General features: G+C 42.6%; 1 protein-coding gene across 5 annotated transcripts in view; it reads right to left on the bottom strand.

The window, feature by feature from the left end:
* Positions 1–677: 677 nt before the first annotated feature.
* LOC121106501 overlaps positions 678–18,123 on the bottom strand; it is a 20,668-nt gene continuing 3,222 nt past the window's right edge. For 2 of the 5 annotated variants that reach the window (XM_046909864.1, XM_040703795.2), the window contains 5 exons: positions 8,371–10,139; positions 5,583–5,668; positions 4,849–4,894; positions 3,645–3,849; positions 678–858 (listed from right to left, as the gene is read on the bottom strand). In XM_046909864.1, the coding sequence (XP_046765820.1) occupies positions 3,695–3,849; positions 4,849–4,894; positions 5,583–5,668; positions 8,371–10,060 (1,977 nt within the window). In that variant the 5' untranslated portion in view covers positions 10,061–10,139 and the 3' untranslated portion in view covers positions 678–858; positions 3,645–3,694. Of the gene's footprint in view, positions 859–3,644; positions 3,850–4,848; positions 4,895–5,582; positions 5,669–8,370; positions 10,140–11,916; positions 15,937–16,729; positions 17,642–18,123 lie in introns of those variants that run through there. The other 3 variants (XM_046909861.1, XM_040703793.2, XM_040703791.1) reach the window with 3 other exon arrangements.

Genomic DNA, 18,123 nt, shown 5'->3' with positions numbered 1-18,123 from the left:
CCAGGGAGGTGATCGTCCCTCTGTACTGAGCTCTGCTGAGGCCGCACCTCGAGTGCTGTGTTCAGTTCTGGGCCCCACACTACAAGAAAGACACTGTGGACCTGGTGTGTGTTCAGAGAAGGGCAATGAAGCTGTGAGGGGGCTGGAGCACAAGTCTGATGGGGAGCTGCTGAGGGAGCTGGGATTGTTCAGAAGAGGAGGCTCAGGGGAGACCTTATCGCTTTGTGCAACTGCCTGAAAGGGAGGCTGTGGTGATGTGAGGGTCGGCCTCTTCTCCCATGTAACAGCAATAGGATGAGGGGGAATGGCCTCAGGTTGCATGGTGGAGGTTCAGGTTGGAGTTTCCCTCAGAGGGAAATGTGAGGCATCATTTCAGGAGAAAACAACACAGGCTGTGCACTGTGGGATGAAAGAATGGGTAGGAGAGAGTGGTGAAGCCTTCTACTTGACATGAAGAGGTTGGAAATTAATGCTAAGTAACAGGATAAGCAGTGAGGGTAGGAAGAAAGAGGATGAGACAACTGGTACACTGTTCATGCTGATACATGTGGCAACATTTGGGGCCCTCATACAAATTAATTAAATACAAGAATTCAAACCTCCTTTGTGCTCATTAAGACGTGTATGTACATTCCACCCAGCTTCAGAAAGTGACCTTTTAACACACACAACAAAAATAATTTTCTCAATTGTGACTTTTATTATGTGCATAAAGCAGCTGATACCGGGGAAGGAAAAAGAAAACTACAGATTCACACCAGAAATCCATACTGGTTACTTTCTTCCAGGTTGCTCCTCACATTTAAAATCTTTGGTTGCAAACTGAATCCCTTCCACGGCAGAATCAAAATGAAGTTTCTGTAATAAAAGAAAGAAAAGATTTTGTTGAAATACCACAATAGCGCAGACTTTAATTGTGGCAAATCTGACCTTTGGATTAAAAAGTTCATCTATCTGAGATTTACAAAGCCTGTTTCTCTTTCATACTCAGCTGTTGGCACCTTTTGGACTAACTGAAAAGGAACAGAGAGAAAAGCAGAAAATAGAAAATGCAGGGGAAAAAAAATCAAAAATGAAAGGAAAATGGAAAAAAGGAAGAAAATCTGGATGTCAGAAGTAGAGCTAGCAAGGTCTTAGCAATCTCAAGGCTGAAAAAACTCAAAAAAATAAGGAGAAGAGTAACACAGTGGACACTTTCCTTTATTATTATTATTTTTTTTATTTCCTATTTAATCTTCCCCCTCTCCCGCTCATATCTTTTATTTCCTGTTACTCCCACTGGTAATTATGCTCTCTACTTAAGTTTTAGGCCATGTTTTCCTGGAAAGCTCTACAAAGGGTAGGTGAGGTTTTCTGGTCATAATTCTGGGTGCTGTTTCATGCTAAGTATCAAAGGATAGAGATTTTGTTTCCCTTGATCATCCTTTAGCTAAGTAACAACTGGAAGAGTTTGACCCTGGGAGGGTATAGCATCTTCTGTTGCATTACTGGAGAACTGGTTTAGTTTGCTTTGTATTTTTCAGATCATTTTCCATTCCAGCCTAAAGAGAGAGGAATCAGTGAAGCATCAGATTTGCAGCCTTCTTTTTCCAGTTCTCAGATCTTCTCAAAACTCCTCATTTATCGTGACAACACAGAAAGCACCAGGTACTCACTTAATATACTCTAAATCAGACATGTCTAACTGGTATTCTCTTTAGCATTTGTTTCAAGTTAAAAACACAAGGAATACTGAGAAAGGAATTTGTGAGTAAGAACTGGAAATGAGATAATCTTTTTTCGTCAGCTCTTGAGAACTGTTTAATTTCAGGAAGTGAGAATTAAAACCAAGTTGTAATAGTAGTAAAATTTTTATGATTCCTACTTTTTCACAGTAAGAGGAGCAGTGTCACAAATCCATTCTCAATGTTCAGGTTATATCACAAAAGGTATAAATATACTTTTTTCCCTTTATCCACATCTGGGAAACTTGCTCAGACTTCTCTTTCCTGCTCAGTTCCAAGGACATCCTTGCTTTTGCCACCATCACACCTGTGACTCCTTAATCTCCTGCATCAAATACGAGCCAGAATTTTTAATATCAAGGCCTTTGGAGATAGGATTTCACCCCTCCTGTCACTTCTCATTCACCATCACCGATTTGACCTGGCTGCCAGTCATCTCACACTCACTCTCAGGTGGTTCTTTGCTGCCTCATCTCCTGGGCAGAGAAGCTGGAACATCAGCTCAAGTGCAGAGCTCTGCACACCAAAGCAAGTCTGCACTGTATGCAAAGCAGTGCATGGGTGACAATTCATTTCAGCTTGATGACAGATCCCTTTGGGGTGTGTTTTCAGGTGAGCTCACCCAGCTGAATGGCTTCACTCTAGCTGCAGAAGCACTGCATCCAGCAAGGGGAGATGCCAGCAAAAGCATGGCCAGGAAAGGAGGACTGATAATGTGTCATCAGGAGATTTGTCTCACCCAAACAACCGCCCGTGGGGCTGTCCTGGAAGATATGTTCCTGTAGGGAGTTACTGCTATGCCTCAAACACAAACATACCTTTATTTTGTAATAATAAATACAGATAAATGCTTAAACCGTTATCAGCTTTTGTCAGCTTGCTCTACAATTCTATTGCCATCTGGCAATGGGGGTTCCTGGTCTAAGAAGAGCTTTTTAGGCACTAAAATAATACCCCATTTTCACTGGTCTCAGCATTTTGTTGTTATTATTATTATTAATCAGGATCTCTTGCCTAATCTCCACAACAAATACTGATGTGCTGCCCACGCTGCTCTAAGGAGCTCTCAAAACTACTTGAGATTAACCCTATGTTTTCTCAGAGAAACATGAACATCGTCCACTCTCATTTCAACAAAAACAGCCTCACGGAACAATATAAATACATGGTCATCTCATAATTAAATAGCACTTGGCCAATAATGCTTAGAACCATAGAATCATTAAGGTTGGAAAAGACTTCTAAGATCACCCAGTCCAACCATCAGCCCCCCCCACCATGCCCACTGACCATGTCCCTCAGTGCCACATCCACATGGCTCTTGATCACCTCCAGGGATGGTGACTGCACCACCTTCCTGGGCAGCTGTGCCACTGCATCACCTCTCCTTCTGAGAAGCAATTCTTCCCAATATCCAACCTGAAAAGCCTCTGGCACACCTTGAGGCCACTCCCTCTCATCTTACCACTGTCACACGGGAGAAGAGGCCGACCTCCACCTCACCACAGCCTCCATTCAGGCAGTTGTAGAGAGAGTGTGATAAACTGAACACAGCACTCAAGATGTGGCACCACCAAATCTGAGTGCAAAGGGATGACCCCCTGGTGCCACTGGCTGCACTACTGCTGATACAAGCCAGGATGCCATTGCTTTTGGCCACCTGGGCACTCTCAAATGTTTACTCTCAACTGCTCAGCAAATCAGGCATATAGCACGGAGGTGATGTGAATCACACCAGCTCACCTCAGTAATTAAGCTGGCAACAAAGGGCAGCTGCTAAGCATCCTACACCACTGCTTTCGCTTCACCAGGCAGAATTTAGATTAATGCATCTTAACAATCATAACAACCTGTGTTCTTCAGATATTTGGACAAATCTAATACAAGAAACAGATCACATTTACAGGTGTAACTGATTACCTTTTCCTTCATGCAGGTGTTTTGTTGTGTTTTTTAATTCAGATGTTCTGTCACAACTGATGGAGGACAGCACCCAGACAGCCACTGCTGGCACGGGTCGCGGTGTTCTCTTCCATCACCCCAGGGGACATTTCTGGAAGCATTTCAGAAGACTCCTCATTCTCATGGTGACTTTCATTTAGATCTTCAAGGGTAATAATATCAGCTAAAAAAATAAACAAATTATAAACTGCTGCTAAAATACTTGAAGTTATCTTATACAATTTGTACCATGTGGGAATAGACTGTTTCTAGAGCAAGCTTTTATTTCATCAGAAAGCTCATGATTTTGCTTCCTAAATGGCCTCACAAATAAGCTAATTATTTCGGGTTTAAATAATATAGATACACACCTGTCAGAAACAACATGTATATATATCAGTTTTACATATACACATATATATATATATAAATCCTGCTTTTCTACTTCCTCTCATCTCTCTGACTAAGGACCTTCCTTTTCTGTCTCTTTCTGCTGCCCCATAAGCAAACTCCAATTTCAGGCAACAAATCCTATCAGCATCCAGCAAACAACTGTTGTATTTTAATCTTGTTGCACAATTCATACTAAATTACACTAAACTAATAGAGAAATAATGGAACAGAACAACCAATAACCGGATTCTGTAGCTGCACACTGCAGGAATTAATGTGTGTAGAAGTCCTGAGCACCTCACGGGCATCAATGCCTCCTGCTGCTTGAGAGCCCAACCTGTTGCCAGGCTGACTGTTAAGCTGAAGGTGCTCAGCTTTTCAGAGAAACAAAATCTAAAGAAAGACTTCTTCACCTTACATTTCCTTCTGATCTGGAATCAGATAAACTTGGATTAAATATTTGATTAGTGTTATATGGGAAACTAAAATGCAAAGAATCCCAGTATGTTAATCAGGAGAAGCGATGACTCAGAGGCAGCAGCTCTGCCATACTACCTACCCGACCAATGCAGGCACATGTTTGCCAGGAGGGTTGGAACTAGGTGGTCTTAAAGGTCCCTTCCAACCCAAACCATGCTATGATATCCTACTACTTTTGCACAAAGAGAAGTGTTATCTTTTGTGCACTTTTGTGCTGAAAATCTTTGGCATACTTCACTTCAGTACTAACTATGTTCTCTTGTTCTCTACAAATAGTTTATACCAGTTTTGTATCACAAAATACACTCACCAGCCAAGGCACTTCCACTCTGCAACCCATTTGCTTTCTGCTTCTCCTGAAATACATAACAACAGCCCAGAGAAAAAGAGAGAATATGTGACAAGAGATTTTGCTATTCTGGGAGAGAACAAAGCCTGTGTTCTATTTCAGAGTTACTATGTCATTGCACCTACAGCATTTTCCTCATTTCCTCTAGCAGGCAGTACACTGCTCCTCAAGTAAAACCAAACCTTTACAAAGCAGCAGTGGGAAGTAGCATAAGAGTAATTTGTAAGTCACAATTTCTAATTAGGCAAGGAAAGTTAAGCTGCCATCAGTCCCTCTGTGACCTCTTTGCTCATGGCAGGAGTAGCCACAAAGTTGCTGCTGTTTGCAGAGGGTGGCACTTGTCCAGACAATGGGAGGAAACCACGAGGAAGAAGACATCAGATACAGTACACTGTATTTAGTGAACATAGGCCAGGTCAGAAGGATCAAGGAAATCTTATAAGTTGTTTTTAATCTCCCACAGCTACTTTGTATGCACTTCTGAAGCTGAACTTCCAAAATCTGGATCCTCCCATGGCATGAACTGGTTTTGGAAATACCCAGAAATGAACATAAAGCATCCATCTCCTCATTGTGGATATTAAAAAAGAAGGAGAGTTTACTAGCAAAGGGCAGAACCTTGCTTCGTGAACTGAATGATTTCTCTTTACACCTGGAATATTGGAAAGCCTTCCAAAATCCCCTAAAATTCGTACCTCCACAGAGGTCTTCCACAGTAAATAGATCATCTTTGAAACTCTCCAGTCAAGAGGAACTATATAATCATCTGGCAACAAGGATTCTGCAGAAGAAAATATTTTTTCAGTTGAGTGTTCGCATCTCTTCACAGCTGAAGTATATCACTGCATTAGAATTTTTGCTAATCGATGCATGAGCCAGCAGCAAAGCCCAAAGTGACATTTACAGAATCGAAGGCCACTGCATGGGAGGGGAGGGAGAGATTTGGTTTTGTTCTCTTCTTTTAGGCAAAAGCTTTCGTTTCCCCCACGCTCCCCTGAACCACAGCACAAACAAGAACAGAAAGCTCTCAGCCCATAAATTCGACAGAACGCAGTTCAGCAACAAACTGCATGTTTTAAAATGCTTAATTATAGGAAGCTCTGCAGTAATATTCGACAAATTACTTTCTGAAATGCTTTCACTGCAACAACTTTTCACTCCTTAAGGAGCTGAAAAGAGATTCTTCATAGGAAAGCAGTCTAAAATATATTCAGTGCTTATAAGAGAGCCAAGCAAGTAAGTCAACTTAATCTTTCATTTATAAATGCCCAAGGACATATACTTACCAAAAATTTTCCCTCCAAAATTATTAAACAAAAACTGTCTGCAATTATCACTCACAGAATCTACTGCCTGATGGAGTGGTTGGCAACCCTGCCTGCAGCATTCTGTTATTCTGTGTGTCTGCCAATAAACAGTAGCCTATCAATACACAGCGGACCACATAAACACAAGAATTTCTGAAGTTGTGAGAAAAACATGTTTGAATCAGAACACGGCCAGCATTCTGCATGGAGCATTCACAATTTCGAGGAGGAAACAAACCCACAGCAGTCACAAGCTGGTGGGAGCTCAGAGATATCGGGTGGGCTTCATATTTCTTAAAGGTTATTTCCAAAGGAAACTCATCTAGAATATCATATCATACACTATCATATCATAGACCAGCATATCATAGAATGGCCTGGGTTGAAAAGGACCACAATGATCATTGAGTTTCAACCCCCCTGCTATGTGCAGGGTCGCCAACCACCAGACCAGGCTGCCCAGAGCCACATCCAGCCTGGCCTTGAGTGCCTCCAGGGATGGGGCATCCACAGCCTCCTTGGGCAACCTGTTCCAGTGCGTCACCACCCTCTGGGTGAAAAACTTCCTCCTAATATCTAACCTAAACCTCCCCTGTCTCAGTTTAAAACCATTCTCCCTTGTCCTATCACTATCCACCCTCATAAACAGCCATTCCCCCTCCTGTTTATACGCTCCCTTCAAGTATTGGAAGGCCACAATGAGGTCTCCCCGGAGCCTTCTCTTCTCCAGGCTAAACAATCTAAACATCCAGAAACTCACACACAGAAGAATGACATTTGCTGCACCCAACAATTGAGCGCTTTGGAATGCCTGTTCTGTTTGCCTTCCCCCGGTGGATCACTTCTTTCAAGTCATGGCCAACTCCAGTCCCTCCTACATGCTGGCAATCAGGACCACAGACATCAGTGCTCGCCAAGCTTAGAGTGCAATAATATTATAGTAGTTGAGCACAACCCCAGTTGTTCCTGGCTCTGCTTAACCCTGTATGCACATGATTTGGTGCCGAACTGAGGTCAGGCAGCACTGCAGGTTCTTTGGGCACACACCAAGGCCAGCAGTGCTGCCACGGGGCTGCCATCACTGTTCTGGCAGGTAGCATTGCCATCAGCTTGTACGATAAAACAGAGAATCGGCAAGCCTGTTTTGGCATACAGAACATGAGCTGCTTTTCAGCTGTCTTTACATTTTTACACGAGGATACATGGTTAAATTTAATTCCATTGAAACAAATAGGTGTACATGCTCAACTACTCATCTGTGCTTTAAAATCTATTTGTTTGCTAAATCAAACTTACTGTTTTTTTTTCCACAGGCTAAATTTAGGCCAAGGAAGTTGCAGCCCTTTACACACAGGGGACATGGGTGGCTCTTTCCATCATGGCGTTGCAGTGATTCCCAAACACGCCTATTGTTGCTGACTGCAGCTCTGTGCAGCCAGCTGGCAGTGGTTTGGAAATCACAGTTGCTACACGGAGCTCCCCCGAGCACTGATGGTGCTTCTAAGTAAGTTAATGTGCTAAACTGAAAGTACAAATGCAGGACAAGTAGAGCTCCAGAAGGCAAACGTGCCACTATGACACTCAGTCACGTGGGATTAAAAAGAAAGCACTAAGTATCTGAAAATGCTCCCTGTAAGTTTGATACCGAAGTGGAACTTAAATTAGACTCTGGAAAAGTTTTTCAATTGTATCTAACCCACATTTGCGTTTATGGATAAACCCACATTAAGGCTTATTCCTTTTCCTTGTTTATGAGAAAATGCTACCATCATCTACCAGATAAAATACAAAAGCCCAAACATGCAGGCTTCATAGGAGAGCACATATTTTGTACTCTCTTTTCCACTTAAGTTTCGTAATCAACAAATTAAAGTCTTTCTGAGAACGATGTATTCACATCAAGAGCTTCGTGCTTTGGATTTGAAGTTGCTCAGTCACCATCACTACAGAGAAGGTGAGGGTGAGGCCAAACCCAATGGCCCCTTGGAGAGAAAATGAAGATGATTTTGGTTTAAAAGAAAAAGAAAGAAAGAAATCCACCAAAGCAGCAGTAATAAACCCTTTCAATAGGGTTACTATTTCAGTCACTGTTACCTGCAGTGAAAATGAACATTTAATCACACACGCACACACACACACACACACATTTGCACAGCAGCAGTAAGAAGAGCATTACCCAGCGGAAGACCCGGAGAACCAAAGAGCTGCACAAGTTGAAAAGCAAATCCTATGGATAAGGGAAGTCCCAGGAAGCTGGCTTTCATATTCATATCTTGTTTAAATGCAGGTGGAGAGGCCTCTGATGGCTCAGGGCCATCTGCTTTGTGCACATTTGCAACACACCTTTCTGAGACGCTCGGATCTTCTGCATATTCAGAAACAGCTTTAACAGAAGACAAAATATCTGGTTGGCAGCTTGTAACGTCTGAGGAGGTTTGTTCACTCTCACCTTCTTTGTTACCAACCGCTTGATGCTGCCTTGGAGTTTGAGCTCGCTCCTCCTTTGTCCTGGAAATCACACAAACGCTACAAGAATACTTTGGCAATGGAGAAGACTGTCCCAAATGAAAATACGAAATAGCTCGTAAAGGGGAATCGACGTCAGGGGTGGGCAAGGAATAGGGTGCCTCAGGGCCACTGTACGGTGCAGCATACTCCTGAAACGCCAGGTTCTGTTCATGTCCCAATCCACGGTCCTGGTGCAGAAAGCTCTTTTTCTCCACTTCTAATACACTTTCTGAGGGGCTGTTGCCTTTTAGTGGGACTTCCTCCCCTCCCTCCATAGCACCAGCGATCTCTCTGGGCAGATTAAACTTGGGTGCCAAGTTGACTATTCTTCTGTACCTTTTTCTCTTTGGTGCAACTGATGCAGCATTGTTTCCTGAAGCATTTGCTTCCATTGAACAGTGCGTGGAGGTGCTCCTGGGCTCCACAAATGAACCCACGTGCACTTCACCAGGCAGAGATGCCAACAGACCATTGCTCTGTATATTACCTGCCTCCTCAGTCACCATTTCCTGGTGGTTTTCCTTTACCAATCCCTCACTGGGCTGGGGGCAGTTCAGCTCTGCTGAACTGTTGGTGCACATCTGTTTGGGTTTCCTCGCTTTTTTCTGCCTTTGTTCACCTACAGACTTATCCTCAGACCAAGAAGGAGAAAGCTGTGTATCAAAGCCCAGCTGCAATTCCTCAGTAGGTAAATTCATTGAAAAAAAAGCCCAGGCATTAGAGCAGTTCTCTTCTGGTTTCACTGCACTTTTATTGTCTGTGTTACTATCAGGCACGTTGTAATGCACTTTGGAATTGTGACAGTGAGAGACTTCTTTTTCTTCACCATTCAAATGTATCCGTTCAGCTTCCATGCCAGGTTCACACGTACTTCTAAGTTTGCTTTCTGTGCTGGACAGCAGACCGTCACCTTTACAGTTGCATTCTGCTTCTTGGATACAACTTGCATCATTCTTTATTTTCAGGGTACCGCTCTTGCAAAGATTTTCCCTATGCCTTTGATTTGCTTCCTCATCATCAAACACGTTTTTGGTCGTGCTTCCAGTACAAGGGGGTTTCTCATCTACTAGAAGTGAGCTGCCACTTCCTACAGGCAATTCATGCACCAGCACCCCATTGGATACGGCTGAGGTCTCTGGGACAGGAGAGCTCACAGCTTCTGCCCCACTTTCCTTATCACCATTCGGCCGCTCCTCGCAACCTCCCATCGGATCCTCAGCACCCTCCCCAGGCGCACACATGGACTTTCTGTTTTCCTCTTCTGAGTCATCCCCCTCGCTTTCAGATGTTTCCTGGTTGCCTGGAATGAGATGAGCCGCTCCACCTGGATTCTGTTTGGTGATTTCTGCCATCTTCATTTTTCTGTTTCTTTTTCGCTTTTTCCTCTGCTTTACTTTTACCAAGGGATGCCCGTGGTTTTTCTTTACAATTCTCTCTCTGTGTGAAAAATAACAATAAGAAGAGTTTAAAAACCAACATATATATATATAAATATATTAGCATGAACATATTTGTGGTGTTCCATGTGAAGAATATTTACCATTAACGATGATCAAACACAGAGCATCTGCTTTTTAAAACTGACAGAACCTCAGATAAGAACTTCTATTGATGAAACACAAGTGTGGACCTTACAACTCAGAACAACCTGACATATAAATAAATACAGTTGCAGTCTCATTAACTCAGTTTTACTAAAAGCATCCAAAATCACTGCAATCCTGTTTCTGGATGTCTTTCTGAATTATTTTTAATAATAGATACTAAATGCATTAATAATCGATGCTAAAGAAGTTAAAGAGCTTCTGCTGTTCTGAAATGCCTGAAATGCCACACTGAGCAGAGGGGTACCAAGTGAGAAATTGCATCCATTAGGATTAAATGGACTACATTCAGTTTAGATGAACTTAAAACTGTACTAACCAAAAGCATGAATAATGCAAAGGCATGGGGACTACAGCAACACTCTGATGCTGCTCAATGTATTATGAGTGGGCACATATGTTTGAAGAAAAAATACTTTGCGTTCTATTTGCAACAAAATAATACAGTATAGAGAAATTAACTCAGCTGGAGGAAGTGATTTAAAGTGAATTTTGCCTGCATTTCTCAACAAATTCAATAGATAGCAGCTCTAGCAATAACTTCTCTGAAATTGTGGTGTTAGTTAACCCTGAAATGAACGTGAATAAGAAAAACCTTCCAGGCCACAGTGCAGCCACAGCATTACTAAACCAGAACAGGATCCAAAAGCCCCGGTGTCTTCATATGGCTGCAATGAGTGTCATGGATCACAGAGAAGACCTTGTGGGAAAGCACACACATCTAATTGCCCTGAAGTGGCACCCAGATCTGGAACCATCCTCCTAGGAAATCTGATTTCCTTCTAATGCTGGTATTTAAGTCTACGCGGTGCTCCTCTCAGAGATGAAATCTGACTTCCTCTTGCACAAATGGGTATATTTTCAATACAGGGCGCTGTGCTTTAAGTGCAGGTACTGTACTGCAGGTACATATTAGCCAAGATGAATTTCAGTTGGCATTCTGCTCACACTGCACCCCCTATGCTGAAACATACCTTCCTCTCCCCCCAAACAGAGGCAGACTGCCTGGATAAAAGAAAGCAGACTTAGGACTGAGTAGATTTCCTTTGGCTATCGAATGGAATTGCAGAAATGTAAAATGTCTACAATGGTAATTAAAGAGGGTTTTGTTTGTCTGTTTGTTAGGTGTAACCCAGATTTGTCTGAACTGTATACTTATCACAGAAGGCACCTTAAATCCCAACACTGACATTCCTCCTTTTGAAGAGGAGCTCTAGGAAGCATTTTTAGAAGAGGAAGTTCTCTGAGGTTTTCAAAACAATAACAACGCCCCTCACGAACGGGGTACAAAAGAGCATTCTATTTGTGCTTGCTTTGAATGGAGCACGGAAATAAAACAGCAGATGTGAGCATCAGTTCCATGGAGAATCTGTGTTTTATCTTTGTTCTGACATCAACAGCCCTGCGGAAATGACCAGCGGAGTGCCAGTGTCAGCACCAGCATGGGAAGGCTGAAATCCAGCAGCAAAGGAACAGACTCCTCCAGCCTCATCGCTGCAATAGCTGTGCCTGCTCACTATCCAACCCCCCCCAGATGTGGGTTTGTGCTGCTGCCCACAGGTGGGAACCTCAGACTGAAGCACATCTCTGCTGCCCAACCCCTTCTTTACCTGACCATCCTTTCAGGATAATCCTGACAGAAACTTTCTTGGGGTGGGATGGCACGTTAAGAGGTACTTGAAGAACTCAGCAAAGCAAAGGCTGAGGCCAGCACATTTATTTCCTCTCCTCACCATTAATTCAGATTCAAGAAGCAAAAACGTATTGGAGAGGATTCACTTTAGAATGCCAGAACAGCAGAAACACACCCACCAAGTAACACGGAAAGAACACTGGATAACCCAGAGAAAGCAGCAGCTGTTATTGGAACTGTTGCATGTCATAATAATGACGGTAGCAAATGTTGGTCCAGGTGGATGATTTCATGTGCCTGGAAATGTCATTCAATAGTGAGAATCAACAGTTCATGTTAAATACAACCACACCATTTCTCTACTTTGGAATAGAGATTTTAGATCAGTTCAGTGAAATTAGTTTTCGAAGAGTTTGGATTTCCTCCAGAAAGGACTAAAACAAAAAGGGACGCGATGGACTACTGAAGGCAGAATAATTAATGTCATTATTCTTCACTCTTCTTCAGCCAGCTAGTCCTAACAAAATACCACTTCTGACAAACACCGTCATGCACTGCGATGCCACAGCTGAGATCTCCCTGTATGGGGTATATCCAATATCATGTTATGGTTGGGTTTTTTTCTTGTAATAAAGTGAATTGTCTACTAATTGTCTTAAATTTTAACCCAGTTCCTCCTCTTTTAGCCCACATATGTGCTTATTGGAAGTTTTCCCCACTCATAAAACCACATGGCACACAGAGAACGTCTGAGAACCAGCATGGAGATAGACTTCTTCCTCCTTGACAGGGGCATTAGCTACCAAGTTGTTATAAAGCACACAGAACACTCAAGTGGGAAGAAAAACACTGCAGGTTCAGTTGTTACTTACATTTTGCCACGTATTATGCACTTTAAAAAGACACAACTGTTCAGTAATAAAGACCTTAACAACGTAATAGTATTTTTGTTGGAAGAGGAATTCACTTTCTATAATTATATATTCCTAGATATTCCTATACTTTGACATTTCTCAGCCTACCACTTAGGCAATATCAAAAGCTCTTTCCCATAACTCTGTTCCACGTGACCTCACGGTTTAACCCAATGCTCCAAACAGCACCTCCAGCCTGAGAGGCAGCGCTCAGAGCCTTCACTGCAGAAATCAGCATTTTCATCACAGCTGAGGCAGAACGTGCGAAGAGAACAACCTATGGAAGGTATGTTTTTCTAAAACTGGGAAATGACAAAAAGAAGGAAAAAACCCAACAGTTATTTTAATGAAAGTTTATTTTAACAAACTTCAGCTCTACCATAGATTTAAATTGATGTCTCCTTGGTGTCAAAACATGTCTGTAGTAATTACTGTAATGGCAATACAGAGGGACTGATAAATTAAAAAAGTGGTTATGTATGACATTTAGCAATGAGCTGCACACTCTTTAGGAAAATTACCATTAATTTCCCAAGTCTCCATAAGGAGTGGACTTCCAATGAGAGCTCTACTAGAGCTGCTTATAGAGAGAGGTAATTGCTGGGATATGGTTCGCCTTCCCTTCCTGGTAAGTCCATGCACATAATTGAACAAACACATTCTTCCTCCTGACCTAACCTGACTGCAGCAACAAGCAGAAATGGTGGCTGTAACTTTGGAATAACAACAACAAAAACCACAGCACCAGCCTCTCTTGTTGCATATTTTGCCTTTCACTCTTAAATGACTGCTGAAGATGCAGTTCCTCTCAACCAAATGGAGCACTGGTATTAGGTGATTAAGCAACAGGGAAAAACCGTATGCAAAGTAAATTTGAGCCTGATATCCTAAAAATACAACAGCTCAGCAACACAGGGCTTCCTGAAAGGCGAAATTCCATCAGATGCTGAGCATCCAATTTAGCAGTTCCAGCACCCATCTCTTGCTGGTACTCCAGCAATCTTTCATAGGTGGGTTCAGCTGCTTAAACCAGTATGGAAAAGCAAGCAAAACCGTACTTTTTTGTTGAGCCAATTCAAGACAGCAAAACAAGAAGAAAAATCTGTGTGTAGCTGGGAGAAAGGAAGTGGTGTGAGTGAGGTAACTCCTTACAGCAGCAGAAAGTTGGGATAGAAATTCACCATATAGGATTCATAAGAAATGTTCACACATTGCACTGCTGTAAATTAATGCTCCCCAACCCAAACCAGTAACGATCCTACTCACTGGGTTCTATCTAAAGTAACCCTGTGCGTGGCAGGGGGCTGGAACTACGTTGTCCCTAAGGTCCCTTCCAAGCTAAGCTATTCTATGGTTCTGTTATTCTTCACTTCACAAAAGCAGTGAGAATTAAACATACACCCTCATGAAATACACTGTTCTATCGCAGTGCTCAAAGAGTTACCCCAGTTTTGACCACTCTACAGGACTGCTGTTTATACTGTTCCATGCACTATATAACCAGCCATCACATTCCTGGTCCAGACACAGGAGACACTGATCCAAAGAGAGCACAGAGAACAGCACACAACAGGTTTGATCACAGCATGCCTTCAGAAGCTGTTCATTTCATCAAATACGCATGCAAGTTTACTACTTCACTTTGAAGTAAAACATGTAAGGAAATAAACAACAACCAACTGAAACCCATTGAAAACTCCACCTGCCTTAGGTGCTAGTCACAGCAATTCAGCTTCCATATGACGGTCCATTCACTCCACCATTTTGGGTGGAGTGATCATATTGGTCACTTTCCTGCCCACTTGATGAAAGCAAAGCTGTGCCTGTCTTCTGACTGAAAGAGCTCTTTTCTTTCTCCTGGCTCTTTCTTCATGGAATGTGTTAAACAACACTTAAGGAAATCGACCCTGAATACACTGGTTGATAGATTCACACGCACACATATGCGCTGAGTGCATTTCTGCCCAGTATCAAATACCTACTTCTTGAACAAGTGAAACAGCTCAGAAGCCACCCTCAGCATCATTTAGGCGCCACAAATATCTCACCAGACACATCTGAAAATACTAACTAGAACATAAAACAACAGAGAGTTATCACTCTTCTTATTCATGAAGGCTCAAATAATCAATTTCCATTTAAGCTCCCCCTGGGAAAATTCCATATGGATGCAGCTGCCAGCACTACCCACTGGAAATACAACACAAACCATGTTTTCAAGTCTGAATGTCTCTAACGTAAGTTTTATGACTTGTATGATAACAGCTTAACCATGAAGACAACCTGTTCAAAATGAATCCAGGCTAGACAACAAACACGCTATTTTGAAAAGCTGTCCGAAGACACATCAACTGTAGTCAAATGTGCACTAGTTAAAGTTCGGTGCAATCTGCTGTGCAGCACTCCTCCCTAATTTGCTATTGACATGAAGACATTTTTATACAAGGCTGTTAGGAACACTTTTTAAAACAGGATGGAAAAATCCCACTTGCCCTGACAATGAGCAATCTGTCCTGTGTAACGTTTTTGAACAAACCATCACTAAATACACATATCTGGATACAAAGCCATCAGTTCTGACTAAATCCTAAGCACTGTCAGCAGCAGCAGAGCACATTTCACTCACCACACTCTAAGGCTGGTAACCCAGGCTGGAAGCCATCAGCTGAAGCACAGACTACTTGAAGTAAATAAATAAAACCCACTATTTTTTACCAGAGAATAGAGAAATATGTATGGTGATGTATCACTATCGTACTTGAATACAAAGGTAACAAACCACCAAAACCAGAATTTAGTCATAAGCAAACACAACAGAAAGGTGTCAAAACCAAAACTAGACTTTTACAGAGTGAAGTGTTGGCTGTTCTTTGTCAAGCATGAGCACACCCAAGTCAAATGTAAAATGAAGTCTGATGTAAGACAGTGAAAATCAAGCTGATGAGTGAGAATCATGGGCAGGGGCATAAGAATCATAGAATGGCCTGGGTTGAAAAGGACCACAATGATCACCGAGTTTCCTGCTATGTGCAGGGTTGCCAACCAGCAGACCAGGCTGCCCAGAGCCACATCCAGCCTGGCCTTGAATGCCTCCAGGGATGGGGCATCCACAACCTCCTTGAGCAACCTGTTCCAGTGCGTCACCACCCTCTGAGTGAAAAACCTCCTCCTAATATGTAACCTAAACCTCCCCTGTCTCAGTTTAAAACCATTCCCCCTAATTATAAGGAAGCAACAGAGGTGCAGTGAGAGCAGAACGGACCGCTTGGAGGTATGTAACAAGATGTTTTCTGCTAGGAACTTCCAGTGATGGAAAACAGATTTTAGCTATACTCAAAAGAGCTTCAACCAGCAAAACTGCAGGCAATTAAATATCTATCAGTTTTGGAATCAGCATCGGTTTGAGCTGAGGCATAAAAGAAAGAGAATAGGGTGTAGGGCTCTGCACACAAGTTGATTCTTCAGGGAAGAAAATGGAAGAGGGAGGAGTCTCCAGAATTGTGAAGAAAACTGTAGTAACTGAACACACAGAGACAAGTCAGGCCAAATCAGTGACAGTGAGACACAGTTTGGGAGGAATAAAAAAGAGGGGAGGTAAGATGAAAGACGAAAACAGTAAAGATCACACTATCAGCTGAAATCCAGCCGCTACCTGAGATGATGGCAATGCCAGACTCAGACAGGTATAACTACAGACGGTGGTGTTGTTAAGAACAGCTGTTGTACCACTTTGGAGATGCATGGAATAAGCCTAATGATTACAAAACATTGGGAGCTATGCAGCATTCAATTATGTGCATTCTTAGGAAGATAATACATCTATTTATTTGTACAAATCCCAGTGTTTTGTCATCCTGGCACCCAATTTTCACTTACCATCACTGCGTACTATTTCTCCTGTGTAGCATTATCCAATTTCCCTTTCAAACTTCTTTCACCTTTCAACAGGAAATGACGTCCTCCAGTTCTGCAACATTCTAAATGTCAAGAGAAGTTTGTCGTTGGACAGAAACTGAGAACTACATAGGTAAGCTAATACCTACATCGCTCCAAAAGTAATGCCTCATATTTATTTCCACACAACAACAGATACCAAGAACATGATAATACTATTTGATAGAGTAAATTCTCAACTACAAATCACTCTTTTTTGACACAATTACCACTACTAGCTCTGCACTTTTGCCAGCAATGAAGAAAAATGCACTCATAAAAACCTGCACCAATGGAGATGACCCACTGTGACTGTTGCCACTGCTGAAATGCACCACCTACTGCCTCACTGTGCCCACATCCGCTGTTTGGTCTCCATAGACATTCAGCAGCTGTCGATCAACGTCAGTGGGTGCCATTTTTTCCTCATGGAGGAATTCAATGCCACACCTTTGCTTCATCCGCATTTCTACGTCAGACACCATTCTGTCAGACTGCCCCTCTGCTGCCATCTGCCACACAACAAAAATGCGTGGGAAGGTTCAACCTCTACTGCCATACTAGCACCAAGGCAGCAACGCAGCTGGTGACTGAGAAGTATTCTCTGATAGATATGAGCTAAATAGCTCTTTTGATACTCAGGGCACTGCTGTCACTTTATAAATTTAAGTAATTTGTGCCAGAAATAGCCTCTGGAGATCACCTCAGGAGATCTGGGTCCATCATCTGATCGAAGCAACGCCAGCTTAGATCACGTTCACGTGATCTACGCTCAGTGCCTTGTCCAGACAAGTTCAGAATGCTTCAAGAGTGGAAATTACACAGCCTCTGGGGAACCTCTGCCAGTGTCTGACCAACATCATGGGAGCCTTTTGGTTTGTTCTTTTTTTTTTTCTTTCCCTCAAGATCTAACCAGAATTTCCCATGCTGCAACTTCTATATTGTTTCTCACCCGTTAAGAGCCTGGCTCCATCCTCACAGCCTCCCATTAGGAAGTTGAAGCCCACACCAAGCTGTCTTGGCCCCAGCATTCTCTTCTTCAGGCTGAACAACCCCATTCTTCCCAGGCTCTTCTTGTGTACCGTGCTCCAGGTCCAAAGCACTCTGGGAGCCCTGTGCTCTACTCACTCCTGTGTCACATCTTACTCATAGCAAGGATCCCAAAGCTGCACATGCTCAACATGAGCACCACAAAATCAACAGTTAAAAGATCAACTCATTTAATCTCGTTACAGCTCACTTCCCTACAGAGCAGTTATACCATAGTCAGCTATCTACTCACAACAAAACCTTTCCTCAAGATCCAGGGCAAAAAAAAGACACCATGATGAACATAA

Source organism: Gallus gallus, chromosome 1 (assembly GCF_016699485.2).
Source record: "Gallus gallus isolate bGalGal1 chromosome 1, bGalGal1.mat.broiler.GRCg7b, whole genome shotgun sequence".
NCBI classification, from domain to species: domain Eukaryota; kingdom Metazoa; phylum Chordata; class Aves; order Galliformes; family Phasianidae; genus Gallus; species Gallus gallus.
The sequence above is the reverse complement of the archived record's forward strand: the minus strand, read 5'-3'. Positions and strand labels throughout refer to the sequence as shown.